At 40.9% G+C, this 27,895-nt stretch overlaps 1 protein-coding gene across 1 annotated transcript; it reads left to right on the plus strand.

Moving 5' to 3' along the window:
• Positions 1 to 3,160: 3,160 nt before the first annotated feature.
• Positions 3,161 to 26,568, plus strand: LOC306806184 (cytochrome P450 2J6-like; the record flags this gene model as incomplete). The annotated part of the gene is made up of 10 exons (XM_079314668.1): positions 3,161 to 3,331; positions 4,613 to 4,775; positions 5,915 to 6,064; positions 7,127 to 7,287; positions 9,262 to 9,438; positions 10,950 to 11,091; positions 11,288 to 11,475; positions 11,900 to 12,041; positions 13,119 to 13,594; positions 23,853 to 26,568. The coding sequence occupies 9 exons, from the start codon at positions 3,161 to 3,163 to the stop codon at positions 13,295 to 13,297; spliced, it is 1,473 nt and encodes a 490-aa protein (XP_079170794.1). The 3' UTR covers positions 13,298 to 13,594; positions 23,853 to 26,568.
• Positions 26,569 to 27,895: the final 1,327 nt, after the last annotated feature.

The following is a 27,895-nucleotide window of genomic DNA, read 5'->3' on the forward strand; positions in this document are numbered from 1 at the left end:
TATCAACCAACTTTGTAATATTTTCAAATTAAAAAAAAAACAAACAAAACGTGGGTAACTTCTCTCTGTTTTATCATACAGATTGTTTTCTTTATTCTGTGAAATTTTAAGACTGTGGAATGACTACATAATGCTTTATTTGGATATCCTTGGGGTAGAAACATGGGCAGCCAGCTACTGGTATTGCTTTAACTTTGCCTTGGCAGTTCCTGACCTATGTTCAGTATTAGTTTTCAGTATTTTCTTGGCCATTTGCTCTTTGATTGCAACTCTCCTGGATTTCAGATTTTGTTTGCATCCTCAAGCTTGTTATGCAGAAATTATGGAGATGATCCCAGTTATTTTGCACTTGCCAGTATTATGAAAACTCATCCTGCTATTCCTTACATAGAGGTATCATGCAGTTCCCAGCAATCTACCCAGAGAACATCAAGTTACACTTTTCTTAGGCAAACTTTCTGTGACAAAAGGTCTTGCAGCAATTAGGACCAGGGTTGTCAGTCCCATTTCTGTTGTTTTTCTCATTTTTATTTTGGATATTAACATCAATATTATATTTTTCCCCACTCTTTGTGCCACCTGAATTGCAGCCTTAATGCTCCCAGTTTTAGACTCATTGCCCCTTGTGAATGTTGCAAGTTTCTGAAGATAATTGTGGGCGAAGGTTTAAAAAGCATAGCAATGTATTGTGCAATTTCCACTTCTAAGTATTATTTATTTGAAGCCTCACTCAAGGCAATTGATTGCTTCTTTGTGCCCAGTGTATGCACAGTTCCTGTGCTTCAGAGATCCTAATTCCGATATGACATTCCCTCTTGCCAAATGTGTTAGTTTATTCTTTGTATTGAAATATCGACGTCCCAGAGCTGAAATTAAATTTGCTTGCTCAAGCATTTCAGGACCATGCTTGTTCGATTGTTGCATTACCTGCACAGCTTTACTTTTGCAAGAATTGTACTAATCTTCCTGAGACTTATATCACACTGTGCTTTTAAGTCCACTAAAAATCTTAGCTTTGGCTTCCTTCTAACTCTCATTAAAACTTGTTGGTTTTTCCTCTGCATCCACCCCTTTTTTCAGCTTGCCATCTTTTAGGTAAGCTGAGTTTTCTGTCAAAAATACAAACCCAACAAATATTGCTGATAGTCTGTCCAGAAGAGGATGCATCAGACAGGAACAGGTTCATGTGAACACAAAATCCTGATTTTCTTTCTGGTCCAGCACATCCAGTGACATCAGGTACTGGTGGAATAACTATACACACATCTGACTTCAGACAGCTGGGGAAGTCTAAAAATACTGGAAAAGGAAAACTATCTGTAACATCTGGCAGCATAAATTGCTGGCAGGTTCATTTGGCTTTGTCCTGCTTCTGACACTTGTGATTTGACTTCAGTTAACCCTGACCCATGTTCTGAAAAAACTCGATTTATTTACTGATATCAAAATAATAATACAATACCAATATGAAACCTCTAAAATAAAACAATGGGATCTGAACTAACAGAGAAGAGATGAACATGGTTGCATTTAGTTTGTTCATACAATATATGTAATTTCTTCTGGTTTCAGTTGTCTGCACACAGAACTATCTTTCTTCCTTTTTTACAAAGTTTTTTATAATTTGAAGCTGATATTTTGGTTTGAAGAAACAAATATTTCCAATTTTATGTTTTATTGATTTCAGCCTCATAATGGGCCGTACCTAATTTGCACTGGCTTTAACAAAGCCATGGAATCCACCTCAGCCCAATTCCCACCACGTTGCCCATGACATGCACAGATAAGGTGATAAAAGTGACTTGTCTGTGTTGCCTTCTCTGTGTGAAACAGACACGTGTGCCCACAAAAGCTGCAAAGCTTGGCCAGCTGAAGGAGAAGGATGGCTACCACTGAGTCACTTTCTTCATGCTGCCAGGTTTGCAAAATAACATTTATGTCTGTGTTGCAGGGCACAGCAGTGTCTTGTTCAGACTTGAACTCATTCTTAGTGGAGACACTTTCTCTCTGCAATGCAAAATTGAATCCTCTGCTTACTGGCACACAGAGCTTTGCCCCATCTGTGCTTCAAACTCGGTGTGAAAACCTCCATTATCAGAGGACAGAATTTTAATGTGTCCTGTAAACTTATTGAGAAGTGGTAAGAATAGCCAGTATTCTGAAACTGACTAAAAAAAGTAGAAAATAAACCAAGGTTCATGAAGCTTTCAATTAGGTTACATTTTTTAAAAAGTATATAAAGAATTGGAATTTTCTATTTAGTTTATTTTTGAATACAAAAATTATAATGTGATTTTTAAAATTATTTAATTGTAATGTAGTTTTTAAGCACTGTGTCATTAGTCCCCACTTGGTGAAATGCTTCTTTTTTCCATTTAGTGGGGAAAAAAGTTTGAACACTTGAAAGTTTGCTCAAGGCTAATTTTTCAGAAATCACATGTAGCAATCTCATCTTCAGTTGCATCTTTATTCTGTAACTACACTTGTTTTTGCCTGTGTAAACTGTGTGCAAATTTGAATTTACAACCACATTTAAATAATGATTTTGACTAAAATGCCTGGAACATCTTACCTATTGTAAGTACTTACTGTATATCCAATATAACCTGTTGTAAACATATACTCTATATAATTGTAACTATGTCCTACTTAACTGTGTAGTCTAATCAATATGTAACATTCATAATCTGAATTAAGTCATTCTAAGGTGAATCACCAAGTCTGTTTTTAAAGTTGGCAGGCAGATGAAACTGAGTTTCACTCCTCTCATGTCCAGTGTCAGCAAGGGCTCTCACCTGCTGTCACTCCAGCCCAGATCTCCCAATAAACAGCAGCAGTTCCCTGACACAAGCTTCAGGAAAAATACCTTGAGTGCAAGTGATTCCATGTTTCCATGCTGAGACTTGCTGTGAGCACAGAGAAATGTGCTTTTGATCAGGGATCAGCTTGACACATCTGAGTATGGCAAATAATGGGGTGCAGGAAAAGGGCAGGCATTGATAAAGAGGGAGGGACAGAGGGAGGGAAAGGAACTGGGACTTTGTAGAACTCAGTCTGCAGACAAAACTGGTGGAACAAGAAGCAAGATTACTTTTTCCCAGCTCCAGTACCTCCTTTTTGATAGAGACAGCTATAAATCAGCCAATAAATTAGCTCAGAAATGCTAACAATAACACAAGGTTTTATAATCCTGATCTTTTTTTTGTTAATTGTTGAATTTTTCAGGCTGCAAAAAGCTTGCAAGCAATTCCCTCCTGGACCAACTCCTCTCCCATTGCTTGGAAACTTGCTGCATTTGAAATTTCAGTTTCATCGGGATCTTCTGATGGAGGTATTTCTTTTAATATGCTCCTCTTAATTGGTTATTTTTAGCCATGACTTTAAAAAGTGTGATTAATTGAGGGTTTTAAGTCTCTGAAAGTTACAGACAAGGTGTGAACACATAAGATCAATTGATTCCTACTTTTGAGTCACCTTCTTATGTGGAATATGTGGTCTTCATGAAAAACTTAATGCCCTTAAGAATCAAGTCAACTTAGGGACATAGTTTATGACTTGTTATTAAACTTGGAGAATACCAATAATCTAAAATATGCTTCTGCACTGCTAAGTGTGAAGCTGTACCTACTATAGTGCTATCCTTATGTGATACTTTTTAAAATGCTCATTGGCATTGCCTAATTTGATCAGCAAGTGGGTAAGATGGTGCATGTATGCTTGTAGTACAGAAGGGGCATTTGCTCCCCATCTTCCTACAACTCCTGAAAACTTTGTCACTTGTTAGTGACAGCTGCAATAATTCCTCTAATGGTTTGCAGGTGACCTCTAGTTCAGGTGGATGCCTGAGAGCACACATGGGTGCAGAGCAGAGGCTGTGATGCTCTAGCAGGGAGAGGAAAGCCAGAATCTAAATAAACATGAGGAGAAGCAAGTGTCTGTTGTGATCAACTGGATGCAATTTTCATGGCACCTTAGACACTGTCTGCCACCTCTCTTGTATCATTGTGGCTGTGCTGGAGCAGAGCCCATACTTGTACAAAGCTTTTTTCACTCCTGATGGGAGTTCCCTGGCATACACCCATCCCTGCTTGGATACCTCTGTGATGAAACCCTGGACCCAAATGCAGCCCACTGTCACTTCATGGCTGTTGGCCAATTTCTGTGTCCATGTCCTCTCCTGGAGCACACAGATGGTGCAGGTTTTTTTCAGCTTATTTCGTTTTGCAAAGGCAGGATTTGTTGGAGGCACAGAGCCCCAGGGTGGTGCAGAGTGTGGCTGCTCAATTAACAAGGTACAAATGTTGGGGTTGGAGGAGATGCAACATAAAGTAAAAAGTTTTCTTTCTTCTAAAAAGTTTTCTGCAGAGTTGCTGCAGAATGTGCTTTGAAAAGAAAATAACTTCCCCTCGGGGTAAATAAAATTGGCTGCAGAAAACCCTAGTCTCAGCAAAACAGCTTCTTCCTGCTTCTAGCTACAATTATATGCATGGGGATGATGTTTTCAGTACCAAACTGTCCACAGAGATGGTGAATAGCAGGTGCAATGTCTGTTTGAGATCTATATATGGGGATTCATCTGTTCTTTTTCTGGCACCTTTTCCACTTTCCACAGCTGGCAAAAACTCATGGTAACATGTACACTCTGTGGTTTGGGTGGATCCCAGTGGTTATACTGAATGGATTTCAAGCAGTGAAGGATGGCATGACCACACACCCTGAAGATGTTTCTGGGAGGCTGGTGTCACCTTTCTTCAGAGCATTGGCCAAAGGAAAAGGTGAGATTTTCCTGCCATTAATAATGTAAAAGATGTTGACTCGAAAACTACTCTGCCTTGTTAGACTCTGCCCTCCCATTCAGAATGATCTTCCATCAGGCACTGTTCAAGCCCTCCACTGGCTTTTGAAAATATCTTACTGTTTGCCATGGTGCCTTTTGCACTGAGCTTTCCCTAGCCTAGGAAACTCTCCAGGTTGTTTCTATGTGGCCTTTTTGCTATATTCAAGATGTATGTATGTGATCTTACCCAGAACCCAGCAATCTTGCCCTCATCACACCATACCATTGTGGCACACATGATTTTGCTGCACTTCACATAAATGCAATGCTTGTTTGGTAACCATACACATTATGGCTGCCAAACACTTTCCATCATGAGCAAGAGACCTATAAAACCCTGTTTCAGAATTCATATTTCTGTAGTTGTGGACACCCCCGAATATTTTGTGAGTACTGTTTGATTGTGAGAGTGCCTGCAACACAGGAAAAGCACTTCTTAGAGTATTCCAGCAGTTTGCAGTTTTTTCTCCTGCCCCTGCATTTGCTAAACCAAAGCAGACACAGATTGTTTAAAGCTAGGTAAAGCCTCACCCTCACAGCAGCAGTTCAAGGCTCTTCAGGTGACCAGGAGTGCAATCTAACAATTAATGGAGTGTTATCTCTTGCAGAGTACAAACAGAGCCCAAATGTCCCTTATCTTTCATCTTCATCACCTCAGCTTTCAACATCACGTTAATTGGTCTATATCTCTATAAACATACCCTGTCCTGAACTCTACTCTGTGGAAATTCATCCAGTTATTCCTGTCTTGAGTGTGATTACCTGAGTATGGCTAAAGCAGATCTCCTAAAAAGGCATCTTAAGGTGTTCTGAGGTATTTTAAGACATGAAGAAATGGTGCAGCCAGAAAATCCTGAGATTGCTCTCTTCAATTATTAACTACATTTGATATTAAGAACAGTGGTCTAGTAAAAGTTTGGATATGTTTGGCTATGATTTTTGGTTACCAATAATTTCACCCAAAGATACTTGTATAGCAGTGTATTCCCTGATTTACTCCATGTATTTTATAATATCTGTTGAAATGAGTTGTTCCATGTCTGTGGCAAATATTAACATGCCAGCAAACACCCTCAGGTATTATACTTGCAAGTGGTCGCTCCTGGAAGCAGCAGAGACGCTTTGGAATAATGACTCTGCGCAACTTGGGAATGGGGAAACAAGGCCTGGAGCATCGAGTGCAAGAGGAGGCCTCTCACCTGGTGGAGTTTTTTGTGAACCTAAAAGGTATCTTACCTGCTGAGAGGCACTTTTCAGTCTGGATATGGATCCATATCTTCAGTATGCAAACTTACCTACCCCTTCTAGGTGATGTATCCAAACTTCCCAAAGCACAAGAGCAGACAGAGCCTGAAATCACAAGTATTTCTTTCTTATATAGCTCTTCATACATCTAGTGAAGCTGGAAATTTCTGAAATTCCACCTCCTTGGGCTGATAATTTGTCTGTGATACATTGTACAATGACACGATGCTGCTGAACTGCACAGCCAAACCATTCTCAGGCTGCCTGCCATGGGTAACTGAAGAGTGTTGCAGAGCTTAGTAATTTCCTTAAATTTGAAGGACATTAGGAGCTGTGCATATTTTATTGTTTATCTGGCTAATTAACTATTGGTTAAGTAACTATTGGCAAAAGAAACAAAGAAAATAGGAGGTGGGAGAAAAGTTCAATGGATTATCAGGTTAATCCTAGAGTCCATGATAGGATGATTTCTATCCAAATCACTTTTTTATGAACATGTTTCATAACTTTAGAAAAAGTCATCAGAGGTACGATATACTGCTCACAACTGAGACTGTGATAGTTTCATTGTATTTACTTTGCAGTTCCTGTCTGTCTATTCTTCTTGTTAAACCTTCCCACATTCCTCCAGGTTTTCCTTATAATTAGCTCTTTGCATTTTTGAACATGTCTGCCACTGACTTCCCTTAGTTCATCTCCAGTGGCAGTATTTCCTTCTCACATTCCCTCTTTTCTTCCTCCTCACAGCTGATGACAGCAGATTTGATGTGATACCCTAGAAGAGATGTTAGCTGTACAATGTTATTCCACAGGAAAGGCTGTGAAATTGTTTTAGAATTATGAGGAAAAAATTTACAGTGTTCTTTGTTTTAAGACTATGTTTCATGTTCATTAATTCATATTAGTGCCACATCTCTGTCTTCATTCATACAGCAGCTGGATAAAGAGAATATTTTATTAAGCCTTTAACAACATCTAGTCCTATCTGTATAAGGATCACTTGAAAAAAACACTGAGAGTAAATTCCAGTTACTGTGTTTGCAGGAAGACCTGTGGATCCTTCTTTCCCTCTTTTCCATTCTATTTCAAATGTAATATGTGCTGTGGTTTTTGGATATCACTTCTCTGATGAGGACAAAACCTTCCATGAACTGATCCGTGCTACAGAGAAAATATTCAAGTTTGCAGGCAGCTTTGTTCATCAGGTGAGTAAATCACATGCTGTTCTTTTCTGAAATAGGTAGAAAGTGAAAGAGCAAATACAAAAATGGGTCTTCACTACATACAGAGCAACAGGCAAATGTAGGCTGAGAGCTAAGAAGTGTCCTTGGGGAGGGACCTTATGACTGCATCTTTGGTTTTAAGGCCATTTTAAAGAACCCTCTTGGGTTTTTTGCAAGCTTAGGGGCTTTAAGTCCTTTGGTGTTTCTGAAACTACTAACAGAAACATCTAAATTTAATTTGAGGCTGGAGTTGGTAATATAATTGAATTCTGCAGTGCTGTTCCTCTCACTTCTATTTAGTTCTCTCCTCCAAAAATGGGTATCATTGAACTCTTCTGCTTTTTATCACTCTACAAATCATATGCTGAAAATTTTCTTTTTTCCCCTACCTCACAAATGATAAAATATTCATTATCTTTATCATATTCATTATCACTGTCATAATCTTTTCCTTACTGTGTTATAGCTCACCATTCACACTTTGCAAAAACAATACATACATTCTCTGACAGTCTCACAATTCAAGTACTGTCAGAGATTTTTTTGTAGCTTCTTCCCACAAAACACCATAAAGACCAACTTTGCACTTGAAGCATTTTGAAGTGCACTTGAGGTATTCCTTTTGAATTATATTATGTGGTGTAGACCCTTAAAGAGGGACAAGCTGTGTGTAATGGGGAATGTGGATGGCATAGCAAATCTAACTGGCATTTGAGTTTTATAGGAAAAGGCAAACGAAAATGCTGATGTGGCAGTAAAGATATTCAACAAATCTGTCCTATGAGATTAGCACTATACAACTTTTCCATAGTTAAAAATACAAAAGTAGATTAAATTTGTGGATGATCAAAAGCAGGAGACCTTAAGATACAGAGGAGGTCCAGGATATTCTGCTGCAAGAGTTTGTAAGCACTGTGGATTGGAGTTATGAGAATGGAAAAAATCGTAATAGTATAAAATTAAATTACAAAACATCTGAGGAATTGATGAGATTAATTAATAAGATTAATTATTATAAACTCATTTATTATGAGTTTAAAACATTTCAGTGCAAAGGTTAAGAGGAAAGGGGATTGGTGTAAACTAAGAGATAACAGGATGAAAAAGACAAACAGGATCTTAGGGTACTTCCAGCACTATTTTCCTTTTAGATCCAGTGAAGTGTTACAGCAGTTCTGAAGTGTAATAATCTACGAGACATATTCTAGGGTCTTGGACATCTTTTGTTGTGGTTCTGAAGGGTAAGAAAGAAGGAGAAGCAATAATAAAGTAACCTACAAACTGTCACTTAAAATTAGAGAGACTTTGTTTGCTAGGTTTGAAAGAATGAGGAGATAGAACTGCTCTTTGCTGAGCAGGGTGGAATGGCAGATGCTGCACAGACAGAACTATCCAAGACAGACAGTGCACAGAGCTGAGAAATTGTGTAAAGACACTCAGCAGGCTGAGGGTGTAATACTGTTAACGCCCAGAACAATTATTGCTCCTCAGAAGTCACAAGGACGCTGACTAGGAAAGCTAAATTACCTTATCTTAGAGTGATACTCAGACCATAATTCCTTTAGTGGGCTCCAAAAATCCTGACAGTTACTTGAGGCTGCAGACCTGTTAATCTTAGTAGCCCCATGGTATCCAGAAAGGATGTCCTTACATTTTGAATGTGTGGGAGCTGGGGTCTCCAGCTGTGCAGAAGTGAGGTAACATATTGATTTCATTAGGCAAGTAAACTTAGAGACATGAGCAGAGTGTTGGCAGAATTGCCTCAACCCCTGGAATTGTTTTAAATTGCTATTTAAGCTTTCTCACACAACAGCAAAAATCTGCTCAAAGAAATGCCAATCTGTTTATTCCACTATCAACGTTTCTGGGCAGAACAATTCAGCCTCTTGGTATGTCTAAAAGCAGCTTTCTCAGTGACAGAGAATTCATGGTACCCCTTGTGTGTCACTTCTGCAGATGTATGAAATCCTGCCCTGGCTGCTGTGTTGCCTCCCTGGGCCTCATAAGAAGGCATTGGCTTGCTATGATATCCTGAGCTCTTTTGCAAGAAAGGAGATCAGAAGGCATGTAGAGAGAGGGATACCAGCTGAACCACAGGATTTCATCGACTTCTACCTGGCTGAGATAGAGAAAGTAAGTGTTCATTCTGGCTGGTCATGCTGTTATGAAGTATGAGGTCAAACAGACCATTAAATCACTCAGTATAACCCTTCCACCATAGTTTCTTACATTTCATAAGCTTCTTAACATCAATACAGTATCCTGAGATTACTAACTCATGTGTCTCAGAAAGGCACCCAGTTTTGTGTTTTGGTTATGTGAATGAATTACCATCAAGTATGACAAGAGTTGAACCCATGAGCTCTCATCTGCTTTCCATAAATATCCATGAGTATACTTCAATCCTGTAATAAATACAAGACAGTTTGTTCCTGTAGGCTACATAACGTTGGTAGACCACCTCATCTTCTACAGCAAGGCTCATGTTTACAGTGGGATTAAACAGATGCACAAATCACTGCCCTGAAAGAGCAGGCATGCTTCTTTGGGATCCAGAGCATGTGCTCCAACACTGACTCTATTTATGCCACATAACTGTCTGCCTTCTCCCTTGGCAGGCAATCGTTATCCCTATGTTGACTCTAATTTCCCTTCTGTTTGGGGCATGGCTGGCTTGCCCCTTATATTCAAACTGGACAGCCTAGAAAACAATTTCACACACAATGCCATAATCAGCATTAATCTTCTTCCCTGCCCAGGCTATTATTATTATATTATTATATTATTTTCCATAGCTGGAAGTGACTCTGAGCCAGAGTGGCTCTGCCAAGAGTACTATGGTTTCGGCTTCAAACCTTTCAGGAGATAAAAGTAACATCTCTTTCCTAGGGTAGATGAAGTTTATGTAGCTTCTACCTCTGGTCATAAGCTTTCAGCTAGTCAGGCTGCTGTGTCCTCACAGTGTTGGCTCATGGGCTCTGAAAGGAGCTGATACACCATCTTACACCTAGTATCTGAGTGACTATGACAAGATTTATTAAAATAAGCATTTTAGAGGCAAAGATGCAGTGTTCTCTGGTGTCAGTGGTGCAATTCATTGCCATCTGTTTGTCTGAAAATGGTTTTGCCTAATGTATTTTCTCTAATTGTGTTTTTATTTTACTCCCTTATTATTCAGAAGGAAATACATGTGTACCTCTTGCCCATCAGTTCACATTTATCCTGAAGTGAGAAAAGAAATTACTCTCAAAATAATCTGTTGAAATCCTTTTATTCAGATACATTTTCCTTTGGCATTAGATACCATTAGATACCAAGGCCAAGGAGTGACACATTATGGGGCACTGTCTTATAAGTGCACTCTAGGCAAACTTGCAGTGTGCTTTGAAGTTTTTGTGATTAAGTCATCAAGCACAGAATTGCCTTTTTGTGATGAAAGAATAATCCACCTCATGAAAGACAGCAATGCAGACTTACAGTGCCTATTTGAGAAACTACTGAACTCTCAGTACACATCAAAAACTGCAGTTTGACTATTCTTTGTATACATGCCAGCTGTGGAAGTCTCACAGCTCTCACACAGAGGGCATACAGGATAACCAAATTTTTATGCTTTAACTTCAACTTTCTATCACCATCTGCAGTCTAAAGAGGGGGCCATGCCCAAGTATGATGAAGAAAACTTGGTATATGTCATAAATGATCTTTTCCTCGGTGGATCAGAGACCTCAAGCACTACATTGTACTGGGGACTGCTCTATATGGTGGTGCATCCAGACATCCAAGGTGAGAGTGGTGTGGTTTTCCTTTTTATTTTATTATCCTTTTATGCTAAATTATTAATTAAATAATATTAAATCACAGGATATAAACCTAATGTACTATGTTGAAATAATACATTTTTCTGTCGCTCCAAGAAAAGTGACCAGCTAAAGTCTTTTATGCATTTTTCTCCTCTGAAGTGGTGAATATTTCTCCACAGCAAAAGTGCAGAAGGAGCTGGATGCTGTTCTGGGTCCTTCCCAGTTAATTTGTTATGAGGATCGGAGAAAACTGCCCTACACAAATGCTGTGGTCCATGAGATCCAGCGCTTCAGCAACATTGTCTTTGTTGGTGTCCCCAGATTGTGTGTGAGGAACACAACACTACTGGGATTCCCTGTCAAAAAGGTACAGATACATTTTCATCGTCTGCTCTTTCTTTGGCAGAGAGGCATTTCAGTTTTGTAATCAGTTTTCCATCTATAAACGACTCTCCATCAAACTCAGGAATGTGGTGCTTGGGGAAGGGTTACTATTTGTGGCTCCAGGAATGAAAAAGGTCTTTTACTTACCATGTAGGTGCTCACATAGCTGATAAGGCCTCTGCCAGGGAAGCCTCAGGTTCCTGTCCATCATCACAACTGCAGAGACCAGCTCTGCCTGGCAGGGGATGGGCTGAGAGGAGGAACCGGTTTGCCAAAGCACTGGTTAAGACATCTCTGCCTAACTTGTCACTCAAATGCCGATAAGCAACCATTTTATCCATCAGGCACAAACTGATGGGTGACAGGCACTAGTAATTGGAACTGAAACAACAGTTTCTTCTTTGCAGGGCACCATTGTTATACCAAATATAGCATCTGTTCTGTATGACCCTGAGCAGTGGGAGACACCTCGACAGTTCAACCCTGGCCATTTTCTGGATAAAGAAGGAAACTTTATACCTCGAGAAGCTTTCTTACCTTTCTCAGCAGGTAAATGCACAGACAGTTTGAATTGACTCAACAGATGAGATGATGAATACAGAAGTGTGAGAGTATGAAATTTCTTCAGGTAACATCTTCTACCCCTGTTGTTTGCTGCTTTTAAAGAGCATTTCTGGCTTGTTTCTGCCAAAGGAGAGGCTTCTGTGCTGAGAAACTGTTCATAGGACACTGTGGTAGGAAATCCACTCAAACTCCCAAACTCCCAGTCTGGCTGCATGCTGCAGTCATACATGGGTTTTGTCGGTAGTATTCTTTATACGTAGCTATGTTTCCTGAGGAGTAATTCGGCCTGTGTGTACTGGAATTAATTGCAAGAAACAAGCTGAAAGAAAAGCAGAAGGCATCCTCATAAACACAGGATTACGTTCTTGCTTACAGAATTGAAAATCCAGTTGCAAAAGAAGGAAACAAGGTAACAATGCACAGACAGTTAGTAATCATACTTAGCATTAAGGTTCCTGCTGATGGTTTTGCTTTGGTTTGTTGATAGTCACTTAAATGTCCATACAGAAGTGGTTCCTTAATTCAAATGGCTTCTTTTTTCCTTGCATTTGTCTGCTATCTGGAAATGTGGATGTAATATTCACCTTTTCTGTTCATACCACTGGTGTCAGGGAATGGGAATCCTGGCAAATACACAGTGGGCTTCATGCTTTGCCTATGAAGTGACCAAGCCTCTGTTCAACTGCAAATTCCACTACCAAATAATTTTGCTCTACTGATGTTAACTCACTAAAGCACGTGCAAACAGCTGGCAGATTTTTGTATATGGTCCTGAAGTTCAACATCTTCTGTAAAAGCAAAATATTTTTTTTCTGTCAGGTCAAGAAAGAAATTAGGTTAGCATCTCAGATTTCACTGAGACTTTCATTTTGTGTCTTCTAGGATATTGGATGGGACTCTTTTGAGAAAGAATTCACATAGTTTTAGTTCTGTGGCTTTCATGGTGCTCTCATTGAACGAGACAAAACAAAACCCACCTCTGCTTTCAACAGGAATGAACTAAGTGATTATGAAACTGAAAAATTCCTCGATACTCACTGTCCTTTCTTCTTCCCCCTGCAGGGCACAGGGTGTGTTTGGGAGAGCACTTAGCAAGGACCGAGCTCTTCATTTTCTTTGCCAGCCTGCTGCGGGCGTTCACCTTCCAGCTCCCCGAGGGAGTGACCACCATCAACACTGAGCCCATTTTTGGGGGCACCCTGCAGCCCCACCCCTACAGGGTTTGTGCCATTCCACGCTAGGCTGCAGCAGCCGCAGGCCAGCCTGAGACAGCCACCTTCACCTCCGTGAATTTCCTCCCAAGTGTATAAACCTCCTTCTGGCTGTTGATATTAGTCCATCCCGGAGCTATTCAGAAAGTGGATGCAAGCCAAGATCCAGACTAACAGTATTTTTTTATTTTTTTTTGTTCTGGTCTTTGTGAAAATAATGGATATTCTCACAGGGATCTTGATCATATTCTCCTCTCTGAGAGCACTTGAAGCCAGATGTTGTGGTTCCCAGATGAAGCCATGCTGTATCCCCTTGTCCTAGCTGTGGTAAAAAGTCTTAGCTGAAAACCATAAAACAACATTGCTAGAAGAGTTAAAAAGATTGTTGCTTACCTTATCATTCTATCCACTCATTCGTTTGTTGGTTCTTTGATCAAGTTGTTATGTTCTTTTCCCCAGTTAAATGTAGTCCCTATGTAATTCAAACCCTGGTTTATTGTATTTCCCCTATCCCAGTTACTTCCTCCTTCCGCCCTTCCCCTTACCTCATTTCCGGCCTTACCATTTCCGCCCTTTCCCTTACCTCATTTCCGGCCTGCTGCTGCCTGCCTATCAAGTTAGCCACACCCTATATGTAAATCTCCAGAAGTTTCCCAGTACCACCATTACTGGAAGTTGTTGTTGAAGAAAAGATTCACAAAAATAGTCAACCAACACCAAACCCAAGTTCACAGATCATCTCAACTAACAAGCCAAGTCACCTGCAATATGTCCTTTGTAACTGTTTAATCACCACAACCTTAAGGGCAGTTAAGAAAAATGACACCCCCAGACCAATGAGCCACTATTGAGATCTTGGACGTGTCCGTGAGGCTGAGACTCCCATCCCTACGTTCGTCGGGATCGGCAGGACCTCCTCCCGGCGTTGCCTGGCAGCAGCAGCAGCAGCAGGCGTAGGGCCTACTCCCTGTGACCCCCCCACTAATAAAGAGCTGTTTAATAAAGGCCTTGGCCCTGCTACATTCATTACAACTTGGGGGCTCGTCCGGGATAGGCCACGCCCAGAAGAGGACGTCGGAGGGGGAGGCACCACCCCGAAGAGGCCCTCTGGGACAGCTGGCCACCCCGGACCCGGAGCTGCGCGGAACCAGGACAACGCCTGGAGCGCCGGTAAGTAGACCGGTGGCGGGCACGGGAGGCGAGCGAGTGTGGTGTGGATGAGACGGGGGCTGGCAGCTCAGACCCCCGAAGCGAGTGTGGACCCCTGAGTACCGCGGTTCCGGACTCCCGCGAGGGGGCCGGCCGGGAAAAGGGGGAAGCGAGTGAGGCCTACCAAGGCCTACAGCGTGAAAGAGGCGCCTCCTTGGGGCCTAGGCCCAAGCTTGGGGAAGAAGGAGAACCTTCGCTAGGACCCAGCTTTCTGTCGGTTGGGGAAGGAGGGGAGCCTTCGCTAGGACCCAGCTTTCTGTCGGTTGGGGAAGAAGGAGAACCTTCGCTAGGACCCAGCTTTCTGTCGGTTGGGGAAGGAGGGGAACCTTCGCTAGGACCCAGCTTTCTCTTCCTTGGGGAAGAAGGAGAACCTTCGCTAGGACCCAGCTTTCTCTTGCTTGGGGAAGAAGGAGAACCTTCGCTAGGACCCAGGTTTCTGTAGGTTGGGAAAGAGGAGAGAACCTCGCTAGGACCCACCACTGTGTTTATTTTCAAAGAAGGGGGGGTGCAGGAAGGGGCAGCCGGCGCCCCGCTGGGACCGAGCCCCCCAGGGACAAGGGTTTAGGAAGGGGTATCCGGGCCCCGCTGGGACCTTACCTGACTCCCACCGGTGGAACTGAGAAGAGTAGAGGGAGGGGGCGACCGGGGCCCCGTTAGAGACCGGCTCTATCTCAGTTTAACTGTGGGCCAGGAAGGAGCATAGGGAGGGGGATATAGGTAAACCCCAGTAGTGACCAGCTCTTTCCTTTGCCCTGTTTTAGTTGCCCATCATTAAATTTGCTTTGAAGTAGGGGCACCGTATATTTTTTTTAAAGAAAGAAATTATACGATAAGTTAGAAAGGGCCAGATTTTTTGTTGAGTGTGTCTTTAGTTGCCTGTCAGTTGTTTCCTTTCGAGTAGAGGCACAGTGAGTTTCTGTTAGGCCCGTTTGAAAAATCACTATGGGGTCTTGTATGAGTCAAAAGAGTAGAGCGAAAGAGAACAAAAATGTAAAGAACATCCCTCCTGATAGCCCTTTGGCGATAATGTTAAATAAGTGGGATACTTGTGAAGCTACTAAAAAGTTAGATAAAATAAAAATGATCCATTATTGTGTTGAAGTATGGCCAAAGTTAGATTTACCAGGAGCATGGCCATGGTTCGGTACCCAAGATCCATGGATGTGTACAATGCTGAATCAATATTTAAAGACTTGGGGAGGATCAAATGTGGAACAACTTGAATACGCAGCTTGTTGGAGAGGGAGTAGAGCAAAAGAAGAACCAATAAAGATATGTAAAGTAGTAGAGAAAAAGGGACAAAGGAACGAGGAAGAGAAAAATAAAAGTAAATGGGACCCCCTTGATTATCTTCCCCCTCTTCCCCCGCCTGTCAATACCCCCGATTACCCACTTCCTCCTCCTCCTCCTCCGACCGTCACTCCCCTTCAACCTCCTCTTCCTCCTCTTCCGTCCATTACTTCCTTCGAACCCCCTGCTGTTTCTCTACCCACCAATGCTTCCAATAACCTTCCTTCTGCTCCATCTGTCAATTCTCCTCCTACCTCCTCTCCACCCACCAACACCCCCACTTACTTTCCTTCTTCTGTTCCACTTGTCAATTCTCCTCCTCCTCCTCCTCAAGCATCTAGCATAACTCCCCTGTCACCACCTTCCCTTAGTACCCCTATTCCAAATCAGCTTTTTTTACCTATGTGCCCACTTCCCAACCTGCCTTCACCCCTAGTATCTCCACAAACCCCAATTCCTCCTGCCTTGGTTCAGGCCCCTCCACCAATAGGTGTCCCTTCACCTCCTTCCAATTGGGAACTGAGTCTATCTCCATCCAACAGTAGCTCTTCCTCCAGTAATCAACAGAACCCTGTACCGGCACAAGCAGAGGGACCATATTATAATACGAGGTCAAGGGCAGCAAAAGCAGAAAGGATGTTTCCACTCAGGGAAGTCCCTATGGGAGGAATAGAGGGCAGACTTGGGTTTGTAGACGCACCGTTGACGGCCTCAGAAGTGAGAGGGTTTAAAAAAGAAATTGGGAATTTAGTGGAAGATCCCGTAGGCATTGCCGAACAGGTAGATCAGTTCTTAGGACCTAGCATTTATACTTGGAGAGAAATGAATTCAGTTATAAATATACTATTCAACCCAGAGGAAGTTAGGATGATTAGAGAAGCCGGCCTACGCATATGGGAGAGGGAAAACCGGCAAGGACCACCGGGGTGACTATAAACTACCTCTCACAGACCCGGGATGGAACCCAAACCAAGAAGAGGGGAGGCGGAATATGATTGACTATCGAGCTTTAATAGTGAGGGGAATAAGAAAGTCTGTTCCTCGCCAAAGTAACACCAAATTGGCCTTTGGAGCAGTACAAGAAAAAGATGAAACCCCATCCGCGTGGTTAAATCGGTTAAGGAAGAACTTTCAGCTGTACTCTAGTATAGATCCTGATAGTCCGGATGGCCAAGCAGTATTAAGAGTACATTTTGTCACCAAATCTTGGCCTGACATCCGAAGGAAATTAGAAAAGATGGAAGACTGGCAGGAAAAAGGGATAAATGAACTACTTAAAGAGGCTCTAAGGGTGTATCTGAGAAGGGAAGAGGAGAAAGCGAAATCGAACGCCCGAGTGATGGTAGCGATAGCTAGAGAATGTATAAATGCAACTGGAAATAAGCTAGAGAAGCCATGTGGATCTAGAGAAGGAGAACCTAAGATTGCGCCAGGCGCAGGAGGTTCTAATGCCAACCCTTGGCAGAAGGTCGGAAAATTTCAGGGCAGATGTTATTACTGTGGTGAAGTGGGTCATCTCAAAAGGTACTGTAAAAAGATTGCCATCGATGAAGCAATTGAAAAAGAACAGGAAAATTTAGAAAAGATTCTGAGAGGGGAAGATTAGGGGTGTCAGGGGCTCTTCCCTTTAGGGGACCCAATGAAACATCTAGATGAGCCCTTGATAAACCTCAATGTTGGTCCCCAGAATTTAAGTTTTGAGTTCTTAGTTGACACGGGAGCTGATCGGTCCAGTTTGAAAGATCTTCCAGTAGGAGTCCATATTAGTAATCGAACGTGCGAAGTAATAGGAGCTGAAGGGACACCCTTCAAAGCACCAATAATTGAAGGAGTAGAGTTAAAAGGAAACTTTAAACAGTGTGTGGCAGAGATGATTTATTTACCACATTTAGAAAAGAATTTGTTAGGGAGAGATTTACAAGTTAAGTTAGGAATAGCAGTTATTCCAGAAAATGGGAGGATGGTTGTGCGTATTATGAAATTGACCGAAAAAGATATAAGTGAAATCAATCCCCAAGTATGGGCAGAAGAAGGGAAAACTGGCTTTTTAGACATCACGCCAATAAAAGTGCAAATGCAAGAAGGAACTACCCCAGTCAAGGTAAAACAGTACCCAATATCAGAAAAGGGTAGAGAAGGACTAGCCCCAATTATAGACCACCTTCTGGCGGAAGGTGTGTTAGAACCATGCATGTCCCCCCATAACACCCCAATTTTAGCAGTCAAAAAGGCAGAGGGAAAATATAGATTAGTCCAGGATTTGAGAGAAATTAATAAAAAAATCATCGCTAGACATCCTGTGGTGTCTAACCCTTACACTCTGTTGAGTAAAATTCCCAGGGAACATGCATGGTTCACCACCATAGATTTGAAAGATGCCTTTTGGGCGTGTCCGCTAGCAGAAGAATGCCGTGACTGGTTTGCATTCGAGTGGGAGTACCCAGGAGGGAAGAGAAAACAACAATTAAGGTGGACCCGTCTACCTCAAGGATTTACTGAGTCCCCCAATCTTTTCGGACAGGCTCTAGAAGAACTATTAGACCAGTTCACCCCTGAAAATGAGACACGAATCCTCCAATATGTAGATGATTTGTTAATATCTGGAAAAGAACAACAGCTAGTTAGAACAACTAGTATAAAACTCCTTAACTTTCTGGGAGAAAAGGGTCTAAAAGTATCCCGGAACAAATTGCAGTTCGTTGAACCAGAAGTGACATACCTTGGTCATATAATTGGAAATGGATACAAAAAGTTAAGCCCCGAAAGAATTTCGGGCATACTAGCCATTTCGACCCCAAAAACTAAACATGACATTCGAAAACTTTTAGGCTTGTTTGGATACTGTAAATTATGGTTAGACAAATATACTCAAAGTGTAAAATTTCTTTATGAAAAATTAGTAAACCCTGAACCCATAAATTGGACTGCACAAGACGAAAAACAATTAGAAGAATTAAAAGAGAAATTATCTTCGGCCCCAGTCCTAAGTTTACCAGATCTCACAAAGGAGTTTGAACTATTCACGAACACTGAAGGGGGAGTAGCTTACGGTGTACTAACTCAGGAATGGGGGGGTTGTCGAAAGCCAATAGCTTACCTCTCTAAATTATTAGATCCAGTAGCAAAAGGATGGCCACTATGTCTCCAAGCAATTGCGGCTGCAGTAATTTTGATAGAGGACGCACAAAAACTGACATTTCAGGGAAAACTTAAAGTATATACTCCACATGATATTAAGACTATCCTCAGCCAAGGGGCCCAGCAATGGCTAACAGAAGCCAGAATACTAAAATATGAAATTATATTAATGAATGCAAGTAATTTAGAATTGGCCACCTCTAAAAGTATTAATCCGGCTCAATTTCTCTCAGGGGAACCCTTGCCAGAGCTAGAGCACAATTGCCTGGAGCTTATAAATTTCCAAACCAAAGTAAGGGAAGATCTACAAAGTACACCGTTGCCATATGGAGAAGTATTGTTTACCGATGGTTCATCTAGAGTAGTAGATGGAAAAAGGGTATCTGGGTATGCAGTAGTAAAAAGAGCAGAAGGAAAAGAGCTAGAAGTGATAGAAAAGGGGAAGCTACCATCCAATTGGTCTGCACAATGTTGTGAGATCTATGCGTTAAAAAGAGGTCTAGACTCATTAGAAGGAAAACCAGGAACCATTTACACTGATTCAAAATATGCATTTGGAATAGTCCACACATTTGGAAAAATCTGGGCAGAACGCGGGTATTTAAACTCAAAGGGGAAAGATTTGGTACATAAAACCTTAATAAAATCCGTATTAGAATCCTTGCTCAAACCAACAGAAATTGCAGTTGTGCACATAAGAGGGCACCAAAAGGGAAATACCTTAGAAGAAAGAGGAAATCGGTATGCTGACAAAATAGCCAAAGAAGTCTCATTAAGTTCCGAAGGGCCTATAGAAGTCTTTAAATTAAATGAGATACCAGAGAAATCAGAAATTACAAAGCCCATTTTTAGTGAAGAAGAGTTAAAGATAATAAAAAAGTTAGAAATACATCAAGGAAATCAAGGGGAGTGGGTAATGAAAGATGGGCGCAAATTTTTAAACAAAAGTCTAGCCAGAAAGGTATTGGCAGAAATCCATGAACTGACCCACTGGGGTGTTCAAGGATTATGTGACCACTTCCTCAGAGAAAATTTTTGTATTGGGATATATAATCTGGCTAAATCAATAACTAAAGGGTGTTTAATCTGCCAAAAAGCTAATCAAAAAGTTATGCGAAAAATTGAATATGGGGGAAGGGAATTAGCATTAAGACCATTTCAAAGTGTTCAAATTGACTTCACCGAAATGCCCCCAGTTCAAAAATATAAACATTTATTAGTTATTGTGGACCATCTTACCCATTGGGTGGAGGCCTTCCCCACTATTAAAGAAACCTCAGAAGTGGTCATAAAAATAATCCTTGAACAAATTATTCCTAGATATGGATTAATTAATCACATCGATTCTGATAGAGGCCCACATTTTACGTCACATATATTACATCGAGTCATTGAAGCACTGGGAATGAAATGGAGGTTGCATACTCCATGGCATCCCCAAAGTTCCGGCCGAGTAGAAAGAATGAACAAAACCTTGAAAAATGTATTAACAAAATTAATTGAAGAGACCCAAATGAATTGGCTCAAATGCCTACCTCTTGCCCTATTACGCATTAGGACCAGACCGCGTGCAGACATAGGAGTTTCACCCTATGAAATGATGTTTGGGCTTCCCTTTTTAATTACCCCTTTTAGCTCTGCAAACTATCTAGAAGGAGAAGCTGCCACCCAAGAGTATTTAAGAATCATTGGAAGAACAATAGAGCAACTAAAGAAAAAAGGATACCTGCCCCAAACCTCTCCCTTAGATTCAAATGCTCATCAGATCAACCCTGGGGACTGGGTTCTTGTTAAATCCTTAAGTCACACATCTCTATCTCCTAGGTATGAAGGCCCCTTCCTAGTCCTCCTAACTACACACACTGCTGTAAGAACAAAAGAAAAAGGTTGGACTCACATATCACAAATTAAAGGACCAATTCCACCTCCCCCTGGTGAATCGGACTCCACAGTATTTCAGCCAAAGGCACCTGAATGGACCATTACAAAAGGAACTACAGACCTCCAACTTAAGTTTAAGCGAAAAGAAAAAGACAGCTGAAAAGACTTAGACAGTTTCAATTTGAAAGCAAAGTGTTACTGTACGCAGTTTATGTTAACTCTAGTTGTTGTTATAACGTTGTTGTTGCACACCTGCAGTAGTCTTTCAAGTTCCCAGTAGTTCACTAAAGTTCTTGTTGTTACAAAATTGCTGTATCATACATCCTTCTCCGATTGTAAGTATCATTCAATCCTCTGTCGAAATCCTCAAATTAGAAGTTTGCCAAACCATAAAGACCAATTCCCCTACAGAACACTTTCTAAAAACATCTAAATTAGTATAAAAAGGGGATGAGAGAACTCTGGGAAAGTAAAATCTTACCTAAGGGGACCCCCACCTCCAAGAGGCAAGCCCGGGTGAGACTGAAAGCAGTTCATACCGGACTCTTGAGAGGAGTGTTGCTGGCCTTGCTAACAAATAACCTGATAAGCAGCGAAGAGGTTAAATGCAGCAAGTGTTACCATCTGATATATGATGGGGAGACCCAAGAGTCCCTAATAAGAATTCACACCAACGTGAATCCCAGCTGTTTCAATCATTCCCAGATCTCCACTTGTCAAGAAAGTGGAAAAACGTATTGGATTGCTAAGAATACTGCCACTTTTCGGCAGCGGTTGCTCGGAGAATGTCCTATAGGGGAAGCCTGGTTTTGCTTTGAACATGAAAATAATCAAGGAGAATTAATAGATTTGATCAAAGAAAAACAATTAGTAATAAATACCAAAAAGGAAAACGAATTGGAAATACCTTTAGGGAAAAATTTATTCACAGATTTAGTTGAAAGAATTAGTAAAGAATTAAATATAACCAATTGCTGGGTATGCGGTAATACACAAATGTCTGAGATTTGGCCATGGGAAGGGATCAGTTCAAGCCCATTGGAAATTCTAAAATGGAAGCAAACTAACCAAACATCTCAATTACCTAAGCAAAAACGAAAGAAAGAACAATGGAATTTAAAATATAAACCTATTGGAAAAGAATGTATTAAAAGAGTTGGAAACCCATATAGAACATTTGTAGGAACTATGCCCTGCAAAAGGTACCTAACTATAAAAAAGTCAATTATAAGGTGGATACCTAAGGAGCCAAACAAATATTGGACAATACACCAAAAGGAAAAAGGATGTGTTTATCACGAAGGATATGATTTACATGAATGTGCTGGAAAGAAAATAAATCCCTTTTGGGGATTAGAGGAATTATCCAAGTATTGGTCATGTCCCACCGAAACCAACCAAACCTTTTGGACAGCACCCGAGTATCTATTCTAGATATGCGGAGACACTGCATATACCAATCTTCCAGGAAATTGGGCCGGGAGCTGTACAATTGGGATTATAAAACCTTCATTCTTCCTACTTCCCAAAAATTCGGGGTCTAAATTAGGAATTCCCTTGTACGATGATTTAAAAAGGGCTAACCGAAAGAAAAGGAGTATGATTAATTTAAGAAGTACTCAAAAATGGAAGGGACAAGTGTGGACACCTGAACGCATCATGGAAGTATATGGGCCAGCTACGTGGGCACAGGATGGGTCGTGGGGATACCGTACTCCCATTTATATGCTGAACCGAATCATCAGACTCCAAGCAGTATTAGAAATAATATCTAATCGAACAGCCCTCGCATTAGACCACATTACCGAACAGTTAACTCAGACCCGAGCAGTGGTCTATCAAATTCGGCTTGCAGTAGATTATTTATTGGCCGATGAAGGAGGTATTTGTGGAAAATTTAATACATCCGAATGCTGCCTGGAAATTGATGATAAAAGCGAAGTAATACGAAACATATCTAAAGAAATCCAAAAAATAGCATATGTAGGAAACCAACAATGGACCCCTCTAATGGACACTAGCTGGTGGGATGACTTCTGGTCCCTAAAAAATAAATGGTGGAAAAAAGTAGTCTTTTTAGTTGCAAGTGCAGTCATAAGCTTTTTATTTTTACCATGCCTACTCCCATGCCTAATTAGGCTTATAAATACCACTATACAAACCAGTATAAGGAATATGACTGATCAAACGAGAGCTAAAATTTTGATGATCGGAACCCAAAACCCAGAACATGATTCAGCTAAAGAAATTTTAAACCAATTTCTAGAACTACAAAAATTATACCCCCAAGAAACCGAAAATTGTGATTTGATGCGGGTCAAAGACCCGATCAAAGAGAAAGAGGGGGGATTGTGGTAAAAAGTCTTAGCTGAAAACCATAAAACAACATTGCTAGAAGAGTTAAAAAGATTGTTGCTTACCTTATCATTCTATCCACTCATTCGTTTGTTGGTTCTTTGATCAAGTTGTTATGTTCTTTTCCCCAGTTAAATGTAGTCCCTATGTAATTCAAACCCTGGTTTATTGTATTTCCCCTATCCCAGTTACTTCCTCCTTCCGCCCTTCCCCTTACCTCATTTCCGGCCTTACCATTTCCGCCCTTTCCCTTACCTCATTTCCGGCCTGCTGCTGCCTGCCTATCAAGTTAGCCACACCCTATATGTAAATCTCCAGAAGTTTCCCAGTACCACCATTACTGGAAGTTGTTGTTGAAGAAAAGATTCACAAAAATAGTCAACCAACACCAAACCCAAGTTCACAGATCATCTCAACTAACAAGCCAAGTCACCTGCAATATGTCCTTTGTAACTGTTTAATCACCACAACCTTAAGGGCAGTTAAGAAAAATGACACCCCCAGACCAATGAGCCACTATTGAGATCTTGGACGTGTCCGTGAGGCTGAGATTCCCATCCCTACGTTCGTCGGGATCGGCAGGACCTCCTCCCGGCGTTGCCTGGCAGCAGCAGCAGCAGCAGGCGTAGGGCCTACTCCCTGTGACCCCCCCACTAATAAAGAGCTGTTTAATAAAGGCCTTGGCCCTGCTACATTCATTACACTAGCTAAGAAAAATCATCCTTATGCTCAGTCCTGAGCAAACCTCAGGAAAATTCAGCAGAGTACCTCAGCAAGAGCTGAGTAGGTGCCATTACTGCGAGTAGCCGGATGACCTCAAGTAATTTGACTGCAGAAAGTGCACTTTTAAAGCTCTACTTTGGTTTTATTGTCCTGAATTTAGCCACTTTAATTTGTCAACAGGTTGCAAAAAAAAAGCCCAAAAGTCAAACCAACACCCAAATCCCAGGAAACACATTATAATGTGGGTGCCTTTACATCTGAATTTGATTTAAGTATCTAACTTAATGACTAGGTAACAAGTTATTCTAGAGCTGAAGAAAGAAACTTAAGCTTGGTGTTTACTATCAATGTGAATGTGTGAATTTGCAGCCTGATTATAGCTATATTATATTGTCAAGTTGTTAGTTAGTTTTTAATTGTTTATTTTTAATGATGTAGAATTACACCCATTATCAATCCTGTTTGGATGAGGCATTGAAAGTGAGCTGAGAGAGTCACTTTGCCTGTGAATTTCACTGCTAACTTCATGACAGGAATGTAGAGGTTTTGGAAGGCAGCCTCTAGGGGCTACCTGAATATTCAGATAGTCTCTATTTTCTCTGTGCCCTTTACTTTTTCATTACAACCCACATCACACTTCCTGATCTCCATTCAACTCTCCCTTGCCCTCTTTCATTTCCTGCTCCCATCTAAACCCTTTATCCATATAAACTCTATTTCAGGATTCACCTTGATGTGATGACATCAAGCTTCTCTCTCCCTTTTTTTTTCCTGCACAAGTATTAGTAGAGAAATCCATGGTGAGCTGGAAACAACTACCAGTGTGTTTTCATGGGGAACTTGGAAAATCTCATCTATTTGTTCTTTAAGGGTCTAGATTGTGCAAAGAAGAGCACAGTAATTATGAGGGCACAGCAGAGGTGACTTAGTATAAGAAAATACATAAATGATGATGTGATGCAGGAATTCTAAAGCTGCTCCTTGGCACTGATTCAACTCAAGAGGAGACACAGATGGTTGAGCACACAACTGGAGGTGACAGCCAAGCTCAGCTGTAACTTTGTTAAAGTGAAGTGCTGCAGAATTCTTGTATGCAAATTACTTTTCGAAAGGATTCAAATGTTGGAGTTGAGTACAGCTGCCTGTAAACACTGCTGCAAACTTAGCATCAAATTTGTATTGAGGACCAAAAGTGCTTTTATGTTGGAATTTAAAGTATTTATAATTAAATCATTTTTTTCTGAACTTCTTTCCATATAAAATAGAGGAGAATGTTACTACAGAGAAGTGAGAACTGATCAGATCCTGGCATGCCTTGCAGCTCTGGCCATGGTCTGCTTCAGCACAACCCAGCACTGGCAGGCTTGCAGGGCTAGAAGAGAAATGAGGGCAGCATGAGCTTTCACAAACCAACAGCTGTAATAAATAATCCAGCCTGTTATGACACAGCATATCAAAGAATGTTCCAGGGCCTACACACTCTGGCTCATCCTCTTTACCAGCTTTAACTGTAACACTTTTAACTAACGTCAGCTACAGCCTCAGGTCTCTGGGTTAAGGTAGAACTGTCATCCATAATAATACGGTTTAGAAGGTTTTGAAATCAGGTTGCAGGTGTCTGTGCCAGGGAAAGATGTGCAACTGGGTGTGTTACTGTTTAAACCAGTGTGATTCCTTCATGTAAAAGTGAGTTCCTGTCACAGAACTCCAGAAGGGCTGCTTTGTTTCATATTTGCAGGATAGCAGGAGTGTGTGAATCCAGAATGGCTAAAATATTTAATTTTGATACATATGAAAGAGCTGCCTAACATGGTGCTCAGCTCTGCTAAGTTACAGCTCAAAAAAGCACTGGTAAGTTTGGCACCCAGATTCTCTGCTAATCTTCTTCTTGTGTTTTTCTTTCTCTTTCATTCTGGGCCTCTCCTGGGCAGCAATATTAGTGCCACAGCCATAAGCAGGACAAATGCCAGACTCCAGGGAAGCTATTTACCCTGGCTGAAGGAAAAAGCAAACACTGGATACAAAGACTGCCTTGTGTAAAAGTTGGTAGATTCTGCATCCATCCAGAAATTGAAAGAAAGGGTTGATTTTTTTTCACTTCTGTTCAAATAAGTTTTTTGGGGAACTGTTTTGTTTCAAAGGCCCAGACTAAAATGTCCCTGTGGAGGCTTCATGGTATGAACCAGTGAATCATCACTGTGTAGTGGGGGAACCTGATATCTATAGGATTACATTTTGAAAAAAAGAAGTTATCTGTTGCACCAGCATGTGTATTTGGGGAAATTATTTCTGTATTTTTGAGGAAGCTTATAAACTCTTGGACAAACATAAGGTGAAAGAACAGGAAATTTTTGCTGTCTTTCCAGTGGAAGATCTGGCTGGTGTCAAATGCAGCAAGGGAGATGGGTCAAAAGAGCCAGAGGGGGTTGCACTGCCCATGCTGTGTTGGTAATCTGAGCCTCATCACAAGATTTGCCCCCTTTCTATTCAAAAAGCAACTGAATATATCTTCAGCAGAAAGATTACTTTAGGGTTGTTTAATAACAATACAGTGTTTGGAGCTCTTAGAAACTTTTCTAAGGCATCTGCAATCATGTGCTGTCAGAACACGAGAGTGACTGAACTTCCACCTGACACATCATGGCTGTGTTTGAGTTCTGCAACACTCAGAATAAAAATACTTTCATATTAATCTTCATCTTGAACTTTTATTGTTGTTATTATGTCATACTCTTATCTTTTCCACTTGAATAACTTCATCTTACTTTCAGACAGTGCCCTGTCCAAGTGCCTGCTGAGATATAACTTGGGAAACTAGAAAAAGATTCTCACCTGATCAATCCTGGAGTATGAGCCAAAATGCACTAAATGCTATTCACTCCCCTTTTTATTAAAAGTTTTGCCTCTGGCACATTTCAAAGCTTAATTCATTCATTTGCCAAATGCCTTCAGGTGAGAAAAATGTACTGTGAGCAGCAAATCGGACTTTCTTCAGTACTAAAATAAAACTTCATGAAAAAAGAAAGATAATATGCTAATTGAATTGGTCTTACACACACTGCCTTTAACACATTGTTAAGGAGCCATTTGTCATCATGTGTGAGATCATGCCTTTACCATGCTGTAAAGGCAGCCTTGAACTAGGAACAGTGAATAACCCAAAACAAGGAACTCCCTGCCCATAAAATGCTAGTGCTGAAATGTTGTTATCTGCTCACTTCTGTTTTATCTTCATTATAATTGTGAAAAATTACATTAATAATATTTGCAACTGAAGTAAATTGAAAGTAACAACAAACTTGAGGGTCACATAAGAACAAATTTATGGATATTTGTAGACAATTGAGTTTCAACATGTGTAAAATACAGTTGATGTACCTGTAAAAATCACCGTGAACTGAAATATTCAGTGGAAGGGAGAGAGAAAGAGAGGTGTAAGGCTGCATATGCACTGCAGAATAAAACAAGGGCAACCTTTTGAAAGTAGAACTGTATAAGGAATACTGTGTTTACTTTGAGTGTTTGTTACAGCCCATGATGTAAGCCAGGCAGATGAGATAAGCCTTGTCTCATGTTATTGAAGAACAAGAGGTGTCAAAAAAGGGGTGTGAAGAACAGCTTTGCCATTTCACTAAAAACATGATTAAGGCAGTTTTGTGTGTAAATTAAATGGTGGGATTTGAGTCAGCAAGTCATTCTCTTAGACTTGTAGATAAAAGTTGTACCTAGGAAAAGGTCAGCTTTTTAATCTTTTTCCAGTATGCATGGGCAAGTTTCATTTCATCCTTGTCCCCCAGTCCTTTGAGATGTCTCTCCAGATTGAAATCACTGTTAGAAATAGTTCTCATTTGTTGAGGTGAATTACACCTCACTTCTAACAGTAACTCATAACCAGAGGTCTGGTCTAATCAGTTCTACCAAGAAAGTGCTTTCTCTGAGAGCAAACCTTACAAAGCCAAGAGGTTTTGCTCATTGGTTTGGGGGTTTTGGGAGGTTTTTTGCTTGGTTGTTGTTGTGAGGTTTTTTGTTGAG

The sequence above is a fragment of the Erithacus rubecula genome, assembly GCF_903797595.1.
Source record: "Erithacus rubecula genome assembly, chromosome: 11".
NCBI classification, from domain to species: Eukaryota; Metazoa; Chordata; class Aves; order Passeriformes; family Muscicapidae; genus Erithacus; species Erithacus rubecula.